Source organism: Sarcophilus harrisii, chromosome 5, assembly GCF_902635505.1.
Source record: "Sarcophilus harrisii chromosome 5, mSarHar1.11, whole genome shotgun sequence".
Classification (NCBI taxonomy): Eukaryota; Metazoa; Chordata; class Mammalia; order Dasyuromorphia; family Dasyuridae; genus Sarcophilus; species Sarcophilus harrisii.
The window spans coordinates 100,134,076-100,150,977 of NC_045430.1; the positions used below are offsets into that span (position 1 = coordinate 100,134,076).

Here is a 16,902-nt window from a genome sequence, read left to right on the forward strand (position 1 = left end):
AATATATAGAGAATTTACTCTAATTTGTAAGAAATTTTCAAAGAAATTGAAACTATTTCTAGTCATATGAAAAGATGCTCCAAGTCATTATTAATTAGAGAAATGCAAATTAAGGTAACTCTGAAATACTACTACACACATGTCAGATTGCCTAGAATGACAGGGAAAGATAATGTGGAATGTTAGAGGGGATGTGGGAAAACTGGGATACTGATACATTGTTGGTGGAATTATGAATATATCTAGCCATTCTGGAGAGTGATTTGGAACTATGCGCAAAAAGTTATCAAACTGTGCACGCCCTTTGATCCAGCAGTGTTACTATTAGGCTTATATTCCAAAGAGATCTTAAAGAAGGGAAAGGGACCTATATGTGCAAGAATGTTTGTGGCAGCTCTCTTTGTAGTGGCCAGAAACTGAAAACTGAGTGTATGCCCATCAATTGGAGAATGACTGAATAAATTGTGGTATATGAATGTTATGGAATATTATTGTTCTATTAAAAATGGATAGCAGGATGATTTCAGAAAGGCCTGGAGAGACTTTAAAGTCTGGTTCTTTTTGTACAGCAAAATAACTGTATGGACACGTGTGCAATATAACATGTATTGGTCAACCTGCCATTTGGGGGAGGAGGATGACGGAAGGAGGGGAAAAATTGGAACAAAAGATTTTGCAATTGTCAATGCTGAAAAATTACCCATGCATATATCTTGTAAATAAAAAGCTATAAAAAAAGATTGTTATTAATGAATCTCCAACAGCTTGTTATCGAATATAATTTTATGTCATTATAATCTTTATACTTCCTTTATGCATGTTTGTGAGGTTTTTTTATGCCATAATATATAATATTTTCAGGGAATAATAATGCCATGCATGACTGAAAAATATGTCTACTCCTATTACTTGTGAGCTCTCATATCTAGCTTTTCTAAAATTCTTGTTTATTTTTTCAATCAGTTATCCACATGTGAAAAAGATGCATAGGATTTTCCCACTATTATAATTTTTACTTCCCCTTATAATTCATTTGTTGTTTTTGTCATTTTCTTTTAAAAAAATTTTATTTATTTTATTTAAAAAAGAATAAAATAAGAACAAAAAGGAAAACAGAATAGAACAGAACATTGTAATGTGCCCAGCAGAACATCAGGGAGGATTCAAAATATATAACAATAAATTATCAGTTCAACAAAGTAATATATAATAGTAGAAGAAAGTATATTCATGGAAATCTATCTTTTCTTTACTTCCTTATAGGTTGTTCTTTTTCTTCTCTGTTGTGTATTTTTCCCCCTTTATTCTTTTTTCCCTCTCTTATTCCCTCAACTTACACCAAGCAGGCTATAGTTAAGCAAGTATTTATATATACATACATAAATATATACAAACATACACACAGAGACACAATCCCACCTTACTCTTCTCCCCACACCTGTCTTTCCTATCCTATCCTAAAACTCTTTGTTTTCATTCTGCTTCTTACCTATCCTTAATATTACTTAATCTCTCCCCATCTCCCATCCTTTGCTTTCCCCTCCACCCATCCCTCTCTTCTTATTTCTTTATAGATTTTTTGAAAATGCTATATATCCTTCATGGTATATATGTAGTATTACCTATTTAACCTATTCCTGATGTGGGTAGGTTTCACAACTACAAGACCTTGTTCCTCCTAATTATTCACCAGTCTATGTTCACCAAGGAGGTGTAATTTTTATTCTGTTTTTGGGGGAAATCTGGAGAGCTTGAAATTTATAGATGACCTCTACCACCTGCCCAGAATCCTCTCCATTCTTCTTCATTTTCAAAGAGTACCATGACATCAGAGAGGTGATGCCATGATATACAAGTGAATTTAAGTGAGGGAGGGCTATGAAAATTCTCCAATCTCACTTTCTCCTCTGGAGCCATCTAGGTTCAGGGGCTTTAACAGGTCAACAGAAGACGCTAGACTTAAGAGACATTGAAAAAGCCTTCTTGTAGAAAGTGAGATTTTAGCTGGGACTTGAAGGAAGCCAGAAAAATCAGGAGGTAGAAATTATTAGGGAGAGCATTCCAGTTTAGTGAAATTGTCATTTATCCTTTGCATTTCTGTCTGTGTAATCTAAATGCCTTCAATCTGCTTTTCTCTGTCACCCCTTGCTCTAGATTTAATGTGAATCTTTACATTAATTAGTTCTATGAAAATTAATTCTGTGATCTTTGCCAAAAATTATATACTTCCTAATAGGGATAGATTCCAGAACTGTGATTTTACTAGTTTGGGAACTCTTTGGCAAAGAAACTCCTTATGGCAATGCAATAGTCTCAAAAAATATCAGTGCATGTGAGAAGAAAAGGAGTCTTATCTCTCCAAAGTTCCTAATCTTTTCATCCTTCCATTCTCCCAGATTCATAACCTTGACATTATCCTGGAATTTGCACTCTCTTTCATCCTATCTCTCTAATCAGTTGCTAAATTTTGCCATTATTACCTTCACCACATCTCTCAAATCTAATCTACAACCTCAGTTTCTCTACAATTTTACAGTTATCATCTAAGTTCAGGCTTTTATCATTTCTCACCTACATTAATGCCAACAGCCTAATTTTTCTTCCTGATTCAAGTGACTCCCTACTCAAGTCCACCATATAAGAGAAATAATTCATTTTGGACCCCTACTCTATTTCAATCAGTATTAATCAATTTGATAGGCCATTAAGGTCACTGATTGTAATAGCTTCTACCATTTCCTCTTCCCCAATTTAAGGAGAAGTCTGTTCATCTTATGTGGAAATATTACTTGCTTTGCTCAACTTGTGACCCCGCTGACATATTATTTTGCTAATTCAGTGGAATTATTTTGTATTTGATATAGCTGTTCTGGAATGACTGGACATCTAGCCCTATTATAAAAATAGGACTCTGGAAGGAGGTGGCATCTCAGATAATAAGGAAGATCTAAGGTAAACTTCATTAGGGGGAATCATTGACCATTTAATAAAGTGCTATTGCTTCAGACCTCTGCCTCAGTCTCTCTTATTGTAGGTGAGATAATTTTTATCTCCACACATAAATAGTGCCATTTAAGTAATTTTCCATAAGCATTTGATCAGATGGCTCCCCTTCTTAACCAAATTCTAGTGGCTTCCTATTGTCTCAAGAATAACATTAACTCCTTTGTTCAGCTTTTAATGTTCTACAATCTTTCCAACCTCAATGAACATTATTCTTGCTTCTTCACTCTGTGATCTAGCCTAACTGGTCTTCTTCCTGGTCCTCCATCTCCTGGCTATGTGTCTTAGCATTAACTATTCCACATGGCTGGAATGCACACCCCTCTTTATACTATAAGTTTCCTTTTTTTCTTAATCTTGCTTAAATCCAGGTTCTGAGCAGTAATAAACTTGTACTCACCCTCTTTAAGACTATGCCTGTTGAAGACAATTCTCAGACGAAGAAATTGAAACTATTTCTAGCCATATGAAAAGATGCTCCAAGTCATTAATAATCAGAGAAATGCAAATTAAGAGAACTTTGAGATACCACTACACACCTGTCAGATTGGCTAGAATGATAGGGAAAGATAATGCAGAATGTTGGAGGGGATGTGGGAAAACAGGGACACTAATACATTGTTGGTGGAATTGTGAACACATCCAGCCATTCTGGAGAGCAATTTGGAACTATGCTCAAAAAGTTATCAAACTGTGCATACTCTTTGATCCAGCAGTGTTACTGCTGGGCTTATATCCCAAAGAGATCTTAAAGAAGGGAAAGGGACCTGTATGTGCCAAAATGTTTGTGGCAGCCGTGTTTGTAGTGGCTAGAAACTGGAAACTGAATGGATGCCCATCAATTAGAGAATGGCTGAATAAATTGTGGTATATGAATATTATGGAATATTATTGTTCGGTAAGAAATGACCAGCAGGAAGATTTCAGAAAAGCCTGGAGAGACTTACACGAACTGATGCTGAGTGAAATGAGCAGGACCAGGAATTTATTATATACTTCAACAACAATACTATATGATGATCAATTCTGATGGATGTGGCCATCTCCAGCAATGAGATGAACCAAATCAATTCCAATAGAGCAGTAACAAATTGAACCAGCTACACCCAGCAAAAGAACTATGGGAGATGACTATGAACCATTACATAGAATTCCCAAGCCCCATATTTTTCTCTGCCTGCATTTTTGATTTCCTTCACAGGCTAATAGTACACTATTTTTATACAGCAAAATAACTGTTAGGACATGTATGCTTATATTGTATTTAATTTATACTTTAAGATATTTAACATGTATTGGTCAACCTGCCATGGGGAGAAGGGATAGGGGAAAGGAGAGGAAAAATTGGAACAAAAGGTTTGGCAATTGTCAATGCTGTAAAATTACCCATGCATATAACTTTTAAATAAAAAACTAAAAAAAAAAAAAAAAAAAAAAAAAAAAAAAAAAAAAAAAAAAAAAAAAAAAAAAAAAAAAAAGACTGGTTAAAAAAAAAAAGATTATACCTGTTGAATGCAAATTCTGAATCTAGATTAATCTTACAAGTAGAAAATTTGATTTTCAAATACAGGATTCTGGAGAAGCATAAGGAGGTAATCAGGAAAGTGATATCAGGGACTTAATAAGGTTTATTTGCTTATATTCGTACATGGGAAGATAATACTTGTAACTCATTAAAACTTTCTCATTATTATAGCAGTTAGAAGGAATACATAGAGACAGAGTGCACAGGTGTCAGTTAAATATGTCAGAGTAATATCTTTTTTAAAAATGATGAACTTAAGGGGTGAGAAAGGAAAAGGGAAAAGTGGAATGATGCAAATTAACTGCCATAAAAAAAGAGGAAAGAAAAGCTTTTTACAATGGGGAGAAAAATGGGAAGGGTGGAGGATGGTGACAAAAGAGAGAACATATTGGGGGAGGGAATGATCAAGACCAAAATACTTTTGAGGCGGGACAGGGTGAAAGGAAAGAGAGAATAAATGGAGAGAAATACAGTTAGCAATAGTAATTGTAAAGAAAAATTTTGAAGCAAATTTCTTTGATAAGGCTTCATTTTTCAACAGAGGGAACTGAGTCAAATTTATTTTTAAAAAAGGGGACCATGTCCCAATTGATAAATGATCAAAAGATATGCTCTATGCCCAAAGGGCTATAAATTCATGCTTATCCTTTGACCTAACAACACCACTACTATGCATGAATATCAAAAGAGATTTGGGGGAAAAGGAAGAAAATGACTTATATGTAAAAAAAATATTCATAGCAGCTCTCTTTTCAGGGCAAAAAAAAAATTGGAAATTGAGGGGATTGAATGAGGGGATGTCAATAACTTGGGGAATGACTCAATAAACTGTGGTATGTGTTTGTCATAGAATATTTAACTGTTTTATGGGAACTGATGAGCAGGATACTTTCAGAAAAAACAACAACCAAACACCCCCCCCCCCCCAAATCTGGAAAGTTCTTCATGAACTCAAGCAAAATGAAAAGTAATATATAAAGTGCTAAATAAATAGTAATGTTCTGTGACGACCAGCTGTAAATGACTTTGCTATTCTCAGTAGTAAAATCATTCACAACTACTATGAAAGACTTAACAAAGAAAAAATCCTATCCATGCCCAGAGAAGGAACTGATTGTGTCTGAATATAAATTGGAAGCATTCATTCATTCATATTCTCTATCTGTTTCTATATATCATTTAATTTTTCTAGATGATTTTTATTTGTATTAGGGTGGGAAATCTGTTTTCTTTCACAATTTGACTTTTATGTAAATATTTTGTATAACTTCACATGTAGTTTCTTAATTATTGGTGGGAATAAGGGAGAAAACTTAGAACTCAAAAAATTTTTAAAACAGATGTAAAAAAGTTTGTTCTGAATATAATTGGGGAAAAATATTAAATAAATAAAATTAAGAACTTGGGCTTAGGATAGGTAAGGAAAGGAGTTGCCTATATTACATGTAGGTAAACATAATTTTTAACATGACTTTTAAAACCAGAGAGTTCCATTCTCTGTAGTTTCTGTCCTCCCTAATTATTCCCTTTGTACAGATTTCTACTTGTTCACTCAAATATGTCAGATAATAAATTTCCCTCACTTTTCTGTCTCCTTTTCTCCTAATATAGTCGTTTTTCTTCCTTTTCCTTTCTTTTTTTAAAGAGTCAATCCATAACAAAACCAGTGTTCTGAGGGATATGGTATCATCCCTCTTTCAATTAGATATACACAGCTCACCTCATTTTATATTTTTATTGACTCCTGTATTGGCATTTCAAAGTTTCTATTTAGCTCTATTTTCAATAGGATATTGAAAGCCCTTTATTTCAAAGATGATTCATGTCTTCCATATAAATTATACTCAATTTTCCTGGATATATTATTGTCAGGCTTTTCTTTAATGATATGTTTCATGCTGTCTGCTTCTTTGGTGGTAGTTGCTAAATATTGTGTGATTCTGATAATAGTTTTTGTGCATTCTTCCTTTCTGGCTGCATGCAGAATTGTTACTGTTGTTTCTTGAAGCTTTGAATCTTGGAGTTTTTATTTAGCGCATCTACTGGATGATTAGCGGGTTCTTTTTATTTTCTTTTTTGTATCTTGTTCTAACATGTCTAGACACTTTCAGTATTTCTTGAAATACAATATCCAGACTTAGGGTGGTATTTTAAATCAACATTTCAAGTTGTCCAATGATTCTTAAATTATCTTTCCTAGATCTTTTCTTCCCCAAGATGAGATTTTGACATGATATGCCTTTTACTGTGTTTTATTTTTTCCATGCTTTTAGATTTCATGATTCTTGCTATATCCTGGTTCTATTTTTAGTTCATTATAATTTTAAAGGAAACTATTTCTGTAAGGTTCTATATCTTTTGGGCTTGCTTTCTTTTCTCTTTCCAAGTCTCTCCTCCCTAGCTGTCACTTGTTTTCCAGTTCTTTTCTCTATTTTAACTTTTGCTTAATTTCTCTAAGGAATTTTAATTGTTCATATGGACAAACTGAATTTTTTCTTTGAAGATGTTTTGGAATTAATTCTCCTTTTCTGAGAAAAGAGTTACTATGATGGGCAGCTAGGTAACACAGTGGATAGAGCACCAGCACTGAAGTCAGGAGAACCCAGGTTCAAATCTGGCCTCAGACACTTAACACTTCTTAGCTGTGTGACCCTGGGCAAGTCATTTAACCCCAACTGCCTCAGTTTAAAAAAAAAAAAGTTATGATGATGTCAGGGTTGCCCAAGATGCACTGTGACATCGCAATAACTTTCTATCTTTTTTTATTTGTTTGTCCTCTCATTCTTTCAGTTTTATTTTTTTGGATTAAGATTTTTTTGTGATATTAGGAGCTTCAAACTTCTGACACTATTATAGTGGCCTTGTCTAATCTTGGCCTTTCTTCTCTGATGTTCTGCTGAGTGAGAACAAAAATACCACAGTCTTCTTTCACTCAATGGGATCTTTCTTTGACATTTCTCCTCCTAGACTAGAGGGACGATGCTACAAGCCCTTTTCTTTTCTTTGAATCTTTGAATCCTGGTGCACTGCTATATCCAAATTCTTATCCTGGTTGTCCTGTCTTGTCCTATGGGTTGAATCTGTGATTTTGTCTTAGAAAGATTATACATTTTGTCCTCTCCTTAGATTTCCAATCACTACTTTAGTCTGGCACTTGTCTGAGATCTTTATTATTAGGGACCTGGGCTGCAATAAATTCCTCCTACTCTATCATCTTGGCTAATTCTTTGGAGCCTTAACTTCTATTTTATTTATTTATTGATTGATGAAAAAAGCTTCTAGTTTTATCATTTCAGTGATGTTTTCTGAATTCAGTTTTGCCAATATCTTATTGACTTGGATTTCAGTTTTGAAGATTAAATTAAATTGGAGATTTTAAACTTGTTTGGATTCTAGTTCTCCTTCCTCCCCAGTATCTTGTTTAATTTGTTGATGTCTTCTTTTACTCTTTTAATGCTGTGTACAATAATATTTAGTTAGACTGATAAATTATTAGAGATCAGGTCAATGTCTATTATTCCTTGAAAAGACAATTTTAGTAAGAAAGGAAAGTACATGTCAACAGTGTAAGAGATTGAGATATGGGCTTCAATTAGACAAATCACATGAGTGATGGACCAAGTATAAAAGATACCAACTACTTAGAATAACTTATGCCAAAAGAATGACAATCTTTGTGTAAGTAATTGCCTCTTTCTGGTTTGTCCTGATTTACCTTATCATCTGGCTGATAATCTGCAATGGTGCCTCTAACATAATGGACAAGAGAATCTATTAATCCTTCACATCTTCTCATCACTTTCCTTCCATCAGGTCCAGCAGAGCTCATATTTCTGTTAAAATAAAAGGTAAAAATCACAAATAGATTATTATCTATTATAAATGAAGTAGGACTTTTCTACCTAAATCTCTTTCCTGTTTCTTCAATGCATCAATTAGCAACAAATTATCTAAGTGCTAGATATATAAAAATAAAAGCAAAAAGCACCCTTGCCTTTAAAGTATTTATATCTGATGAGATGAGATAATATGGATATATAAAAATATTTGCAAAATTAATACAAGAAAATTATGAGGCAAAGACACTTCTACCTGTGGAGTGCAGGAAAGTTTTCATGTGGAAGGCAGCATTTGAACTAAATCTTGAAAGATACTAAGGATTCTAAGAGGCAGAAGTTACAGGGAAGTTCATTTCTGGAAAAAGACAGTGCCAAATGCAAGGAGAATAAAAAAAATTTTCATGTTTTGGTGAACACCAGTAAGAAGAACCATTTGGTTAGATTATATCATGAAGGGAAAAATTATGTAATAGGACTGGGAGGTTTGATAGATTAGGACCAAGTTGTGACTTTAAGTTCCAGCCAGAGGAGTTTATATTTTATTTTAGAAGTAATAAGAATCCAATAGAGTTTACTAAATAGAATCTAAAGTGACCTCATTAGTGACAAATATTATGTGTCAAGAAAATCATGTTGGAAGTGAAGTGGAAGTATTATATATATTATCATATATACATTATGTATATAATTATAATATGTATTATATATGTCAACAGTGTTCAGGAGAACTCTGCTGAGGATTTAAACTGAGTTGGGCTGAATGAAGAAGTGTTTGATTTCAGAAATGTTGGGGAAGTAGAAATGGCAAGATTTATCAATAGACCAGCAGGACGAATACAGAGAGGCTTGGAGAGACTTACATGAACTGATGCTAAGGGAAATGAGCAGAAGCAGGAGATAATTATATACTTCAACAACGATACTGTATGAGAATGTATTCTGATGGAAGTGGATTTCTTTGACAAAGAGAAGATCTAACTCAATTTCAATTGATCAATGATGGACAGAAGCAGCTACACCCAAAGAAAGAACACTGGGAAATGAATGTAAACTGTTTGCATGTTTGTTTTTCTTCCCGGGTTATTTTTACCTTCTGAATCCAATTCTTCCTGTGCAACAAGAGAACTGTTTGGTTCTGCACACATATATTGTATCTAGGATGTACTATAACATATTTAATATGTATAAGACTGCTTGCCATCTGGGGGAGGGGGAAAAGGGAGGGAGAGGAAAAGTCAGAACACAAGTGAGTGCAAGGGATAATGTTGTAAAAAATTACCCTGGCATGGGTTCTGTCAATAAAAAGTTATAATTATTAAAAAAAAAAAGATGTATCAGTTTATGGGAAATGTGGGATGAGTAAGAATAAGATGAATATAAGATTAAGAACCTCTGGTGACCTTAAGAATTAGTGATACCTTTGACAATTTCAGACATAGAGTTTATCTAGAATTGAGTCATCCAAGAACTTTGAGACTTAGTAAATTTCTATTTCAGCAATTAAAGTCCTCAATTATGGAAACAAAAGCTTCTGTGACCTACTACTTTAAAATATAATAGTATAAAATAACCTTTTTCTATCTTATTCAAAAAAGCAGCATTATGGAAAGGAACACCATTTTTATTTTTTGTGAGAAGGTAAGAAGTAAGGATTATTCCAAAATAGTAAATGGCTAGAGTTAGTGGAAAGAGCATCAGAATTCACAGAACTTAGGTTCTAGTTCTTATTCTGATCTGATAGTAGTATGATATTGGTCAAGACACTTAATCTTATATAGATCATGGGATTCTAAATCTAGAATTGGTTGGGAATTTAGAGGCCATGTAATCTACCCCTTTATTTTATACATTAGGGAACTAAAGTTTAGGGAGATTTAAGTGACTTTCTCATGATAACACAAGAAATGCTTCATGAGAGTTAGTGTAATGCAACTGATGTGAATTGATAGTATTGGATTAGAAGTTGGGTTCTAATTCTGTCCTAGATACTTACAGCTGTGAAATCTTGGGCATATTACAACTTGTATGAACTCCACTTGGAAATTCTATGACAACTGAATATATTGTATCACCATATTGAATAGAGAAATTATCTTATTAGATATAGATTCTTAAAATATGCAACATGTAGATAAATAATAGATCCTTCTCCACAGGAGGAGAGATAATACATAGAAAGCATCTTTAAAAACCTTAAAGCACAATGTACATGTCATTTATCTCTCATAATTTCACTTTCTTCATCTATAAAATAAAAGAACTGAGCATTTAGACCTCTTCCAACTCTAAAATTCCAGGTTAACTGGATTATACTGCATGTCTCAGAGTTAAATTCTGAATATTAATTATTATCAAATAATTCTATATATGTGAATCTAGGCACATCTTCTTTAAGCCTCAATTGCCTCACTTTTGAGGGGAGAAGAGGGAAAAATCTGTTTTGCCATTGTGAAGGTTTTCTTGGAGGAAGCCTTAGTTTCAGTTACAATCAATAATTATTCTAAAATGGCAGCCAGCTGGTAAAAATGCAAACGTTTATTTCTCCTTCCAAATTAGCCCGGTTAGTTGAGGCCTATCTCTCTGCTTGAGCTCTTGCAGCTTTGTCCTTGGCTTCTGTCTCTGCTTTCTTCAGCCTCCAGCTCAACTCCAACTCGTGGCTTCTCAATCTCCAACTGAGGCAAGTAGTCTCCTGTATCTCCCAGAGTGCTCTATTTATGCTACTTCTCCGAGAGTGGGATTGTGGGATATCTCCCAGCATGCTCGCTGGCCCTAAGGAAGGTGTGAATTCAGATATCTCTTTCTAGACCCTGAATCTCCCAAACTGTGAACTCCATTGAGTATTTAGATACTTATGAGCTCTCTAGAGGTGTGAACACAAGCATTGTTCAATCAGTTCCACTTAGTACCTTGTTTCAAGTTCTGGCCCAAAATATCTTCTTCTAAGATCAAATCAACTCCAATGGCTTAACACTTTGTAAAGATTCCAACATGCCATCATCTTGTTCAGATTGGAAGTGTAGAGACACTATTTCTGGGCTGTGCCTCAACACTGACTCGGCCGAGTTATATTAAGAACTATGAGCGAAAAAAGAACTACATGTGGTTCCTACCTAGACTTTGCAATCTAGCTGAGGAAATAAGAATAACATATAAGAAAAAAGTGATTCAGACACTCAAAGCAATGAGGGCCCAAGGGGTTCATGCTAAAAATTTAATGGCACTATATGCAGTAATTGCCCAACTGTGTTACAAATATATTTTTCCTCTGTGATAAAGCATTATGAAGTATTATAGGTTTGTTTCTGCAGCAATTTGAAATTCCCATGATCATGTGCATGATAACTTTGGCATTTATCAAACTGCCCACTTATTGTAATAAGTACAATATGTTCTTGCAGTTTCCCAACCTGTCAATAAAATGTTTCCAAACTAAGGGAAGGGTTTGATATTCAAGGATAAATGTATTCCCAATGAATAATCAAGAAAATGTTTACACCTATATTGTGTTCCATTTGTGTTACTAGAATAGTTTGCTAGTTTCCCTGTTATCATGTAGTCATATCTCATCTCTAAAATCATTTGATCAAGATAACACAAATATTTGTATTCTTACAGCACAGTGTGTTTGAAAATCATGATTGTTGGACATGCACATTATAAGCTATCATGAAAACATTACACATTATACATAGTGTGGAGAAACAAACATTATCTTCTTATTGCAATATAGAAGTTGTTTTCCAATTTGAATATATCCTCTGCTTATGTTAGCATTCTTCTGTCTGGCAGATTTTCCACTGAACTGGTTGGCAAGACTAGTTAGTTTAGGAAAGTTTTTATGAGACTACTTTTTGTGTCAGTGGTGACAAACAATAACGTCACGTATAGAGAGAATCTCTACTTATAAATAATAGTTTACACATAAACATTGTTAAAAAATGAAGCAATATATACAATTTAACTTAAGTACATATAATATAGTACTTATCATTAGCCAATAGAAAAGCAAGTATTTTATATTATAACTAGCTATTCATTTTCACCAATTGGTTATGTAGTAAAACTTTTAAAATGGATTTCCATCTCTAAATAGGAGAGTTTATAAAATTCTCCTACCATTTCCTATTTTTATTCTTTTATTAAATCAAAATTCAGACATAAAATTGATTGGAATTGGATTTAAGCATGTGTTTGGAGTCAATTTAAATATCCTGAACTATCTTCAAATAAAACTTAAATTATATAGGATTATTATGTTATATTAAATATCTTCCACATTTAAAATATCATTGACATTCAACAACATTTATAAAATCAAGAAAGATAATATGAAGTTTTCCTGAAAATAAGCCTAAATATGCATGGGAAGTATTGCTGGAGTACTTCATTTAATCATGAAAGAATATCCCATATAATATATCCATGACTGTTTTATAATTCTATATGGTAAATACACATGTGTGTATATATATATATATATATATATATATATGTTTATATGCATACACAATACACACACATATATAATTAGTTAGAATAAATTTTAGACTTGTAATTATGTTTTGTTTTGTTTTTTTTCTGAGGCAATTGGGGTTAAGTGATTTGCCCACAGCTAGGTAGTGTTAAATATCTGAGACCAGATTTGAACTCAGGTCCTCCTGACTTCAAGGCTGGTAGTCTCTTCACTGCACCACCTAGCTGCCGCCATAATTACAATTATTTAACCAATTTTAATTTGAAGTTTGAGGAGGCAAAAATATTTCAGGAATGAATCTTAAAGAATATTTTTAGTAGTATATTAAATTACTCTGAAGGTTCACACACATTTTGTGCTATTCAAAGGAGTTCATGGAACAAGAAATGTTGAGAGCTGAATTTGAACCTGGTAAGCTACTAAAAAACAGAATTAATATTAAAAATTTTTGTAATTTGATTGTCAGAAGACTCCTTTGCTGTCATTTATTTCTTTCTTCTAAAACTGAAATATAGCCAGAACAAAGTGAACTCTACTGAACTGGATATTGTTTAATTCTATGTATGTGTGTGTTTGTATGTATATGTAAATACATACTATATATACATATATATATTATACAATTACACAAATTGTAATTATACAAATATATATATTAAATATATATATATTTAAATATACACAGTTTTTTAAGCAGACCAGAAACATTGTAAAAATCTACATAACTCCCAATCTTGTTTACAAGTTTCTTTAGAGAAATGATGCTCTCCATTTTTGTCTTTTCTTTCCACATTTTTTTCTAACCAATTCTGTTAGAAAGAGAAACCTCATAATGTTGGAAAGAACTATGGAAATATTTTCATAAATGAAAGAACTGATTCTTGAAGAGGTTAGAAACAACCCGCCCAAAATCACATGGCAATTTTTGCTGTGGGTATATCTAATTGCCTTCACAAAAAGACATTTTGAATAGAGGGTTTTAAAATTTAATTGAAATTAGCACTGTTTCACAGGATTTTTTCTATCATTTCTTCTACCAATTAATTTTGAGAAGAGGATTTGTTGATATATTACATTAGGTTTGTTGGTATGTTAAATTTTGATGTTTAAATAATGGTTAAATGTTTAAATAAAAATGTTAAATGGCAATAAGGGTAGGGAATTTTATAAATTGTACTCATGCATCACCAACTAGGCATTTATTAAATACTTGTGTATGACACTGTGCGAGTACTGAGGATCTTTCAAGATCCCTTGAAGATCTTTCATTCTAATAGGGTGGAGAAAATGCATGTATGAATATCTAATGAACACATATAAAAAAGATTCAAAGTAATTTTGGTGCGAAAAACAATAGTAGTTGGAGTCTTCTCCTCTGAAGTTGAGAATTAAAAGAAAACATATTCTAAGAGCTAATTTGAGAAGGAGAGAACATGGCAGGCAAGAGGGTACCCACTGTCAAAGTACTGAGATAGGAAATGGAATGTCATGTATGAAGACTGGCAAGAACACTAGTCTGGTTAGATTGTGGAGTACCTAGAGGAGTGTAACATACAAAAAAGCAAAAACAGGACTAGCTTTTTTTAAAAAGTATTTTAAATTATAAATAGAGGAGTTTATATTTAAGCCCAAGGTAACAAATAGGAAGCCAGAAGAGTTTATTGAATAAATGAGAAATTTGATCAGACCTGAATTTTAGGAAAAATACTTTAGCATGGAGAATGGATTTAAGTGGAAAGATAGTCACCAATTAGGTGACTAATGTCTAGGAGAAATATGCTAAAGGCTTGGATTAAAATAGGCCTGAGTACATGAGTGGAGAAAAAAATAGAAAAAAACAAAATTTGGCAAATGATTAGATATGTGGAATGAGATAGAATGAGGAATCAAGGATGTGGTTAGAACTCTGATGACTAGAAAGATGTTCATATTCTTCACTGTAATTGGGAAGTACAGAAGAGGAGTAGAATTTGTTGTTATGAGCCAGAACTCTGAACTTTTTGAAACAAAAGATTCTTACAAGGTACTAAGTCAGTGGAATTGACAGAGACAATAGTTATCTAATTTAGCATGGTTCAGTATGATTGATTTAATCCTACTAGGAGGTGTTATGGGCCAGAACTTCAAACAAGGTATTAAGTGGAATTGAGGAGACAATGGTTAAATCTAGTTTAGCATTGATTTAATCCTTCAACAAATAATGGTTTCCTAGTGATATAATGATTGGTGTATACTCAGTGTGGGGCATATAAGCAAGAAGCTCTCAGGGCCAGAAGGACAAGCACACTAGAAGCTCTCAGAGGCTGAGACAGATTCATTCCATCTTCCACCTTTGTTGCGGCTAGAGGCTGAAGCACAAACCTTTGGATATTCAGAGAGCTTCAGAGGACAGAGAAGGAGGCAGGAACTCAAGCTCATGGAACCAAGAAGAGAGGAAGGCCTCCAGAAAACTAGCCGAGCTGCAGGAAAGGAGACAAGACTTTGGACTTTAACCCCTGCCTGTACTGGTGTGGTGATTACTGAACTGAAACTAAGGCTGCCTCCAGAGACCCCAAGAAAACTTCAAAAAGAAAAGATTACATTTTAGAGAGAATATTACATTTTGGCATCCAAACATAATCCTGATTTCAGTGGAAAAGTCTTGACCCAGAAATTAGGGTGAGTACAAAAATAGACAAGGAAACTTTGTTTAAGGGCTAAAGTAGTATTTCAGCTAAAATGGGACAGATGTTTAGAAAACAGCCTTCTTTTTCCAATTCAAGGAAAATGTGTGGAGTCAGACATATGAAAAGCCAAGGTATGATTATAATTTGGAAGCAGATCACTGAACTTTTAGAAACTGCATAGTACACATCTTCTTGGTTCTCTATGGAAAAAGAATTGGGTCTAGAGGAGTGGAAATTAGGAGGAGAGCAACTATGTCAATTCTACAATGAAAATGGACCTGATTCAACTTCCAAAGATACACTTTATACATATAATTTAATACAACTGGCTTTAGGAAATTATAGAAGTTATAGAATGAGGAAAAAGAAGAAAGAGCAGGAGGGGGAGGATCCAAATAAACTAGGTGAAAAGGATGAAGAATTAGACAAGAAAGAAGTTAATACAATTCTAATGGGCATTCCCCATCTCATGACCCTCCCCCCTCAATTAACCCTTCATGTTAGAGGGAGAAGGAGGAGGGGAAAGGACAGTGACACAATCAGCACCACCTATGAAGCAACCTATGACAAGATTACAAAAAGCATTGGTTAAGGTAGAAAATGAAGGACAGGATGTATTTGATTTAATAAACGCATACCCTGTGATTGAAGAGCTTGACTCTTCAGGTCAAAAAAGGAAAAGATACACTCCTTTTGATCTGGAAAAAATTAAGGATTTGAAAAAGGGTTGCACTCTTTATGGGGCTACATTGTCTTATGTTAAGATGTTACTAGAGAATTTGGCTTATGAAATTTTAACCCCAGTGATTGGAAATCCATAGCAAGGACATGTTCAGAACCTGGACAAAACTTGTGATTTTTGGAGTATCATGAATTATGTAGGATTCAAGCCCAATGCAATAAACAAACTGGAGTTAATGTACAAATTACCTTTGACCAACTATCAGGTGAAGGTCAGTATGTAGAGAATTCAGCACAGATTAATTACCCCATAGGAGCATATGAACAAACTGCTACTGCTGCAATAAAAGCTTGGGGTACCCTCCCAGGGAAAGATCGAGGGGAAGCCTTCACAAAAATAGAGCAAGGTCCCAATGAACCCTTTGCGGACTTTGTGGGACATTTGCAAACAGCTGTCACATGATCCATTGGAGAAAATGCAGCTACAGAAATAATGATCAGACAACTGGCTAAGGAAATGCTAATAAGGTTTGCAGAAGAATTATATGGGGCATACACAAAGATGCTCCTTTAGAGAAGATCAATCATAAGACATTGTGCCACAGTGGGCACAAATGCTTATTATACCCAGACTATGATGAACATGGAAAGACAGGGTCCCTCTTGGCAAGGGACTTATAGAGAAAATCGTCAGTGTTTTCAGCGTGGAAAAAT

General features: G+C 33.9%; 1 protein-coding gene across 1 annotated transcript in view; it reads right to left on the minus strand.

Moving 5' to 3' along the window:
- The window catches only part of PKP2 (plakophilin 2), a 138,014-nt gene that overhangs the window by 35,301 nt on the left and 85,811 nt on the right, over positions 1 to 16,902 (minus strand). Inside the window, exon 7 of the mRNA XM_031938154.1 lies at positions 8,244 to 8,361. Within this exon, the coding sequence (XP_031794014.1) occupies positions 8,244 to 8,361 (118 nt within the window). The remainder of the gene's footprint in view (positions 1 to 8,243; positions 8,362 to 16,902) is intronic.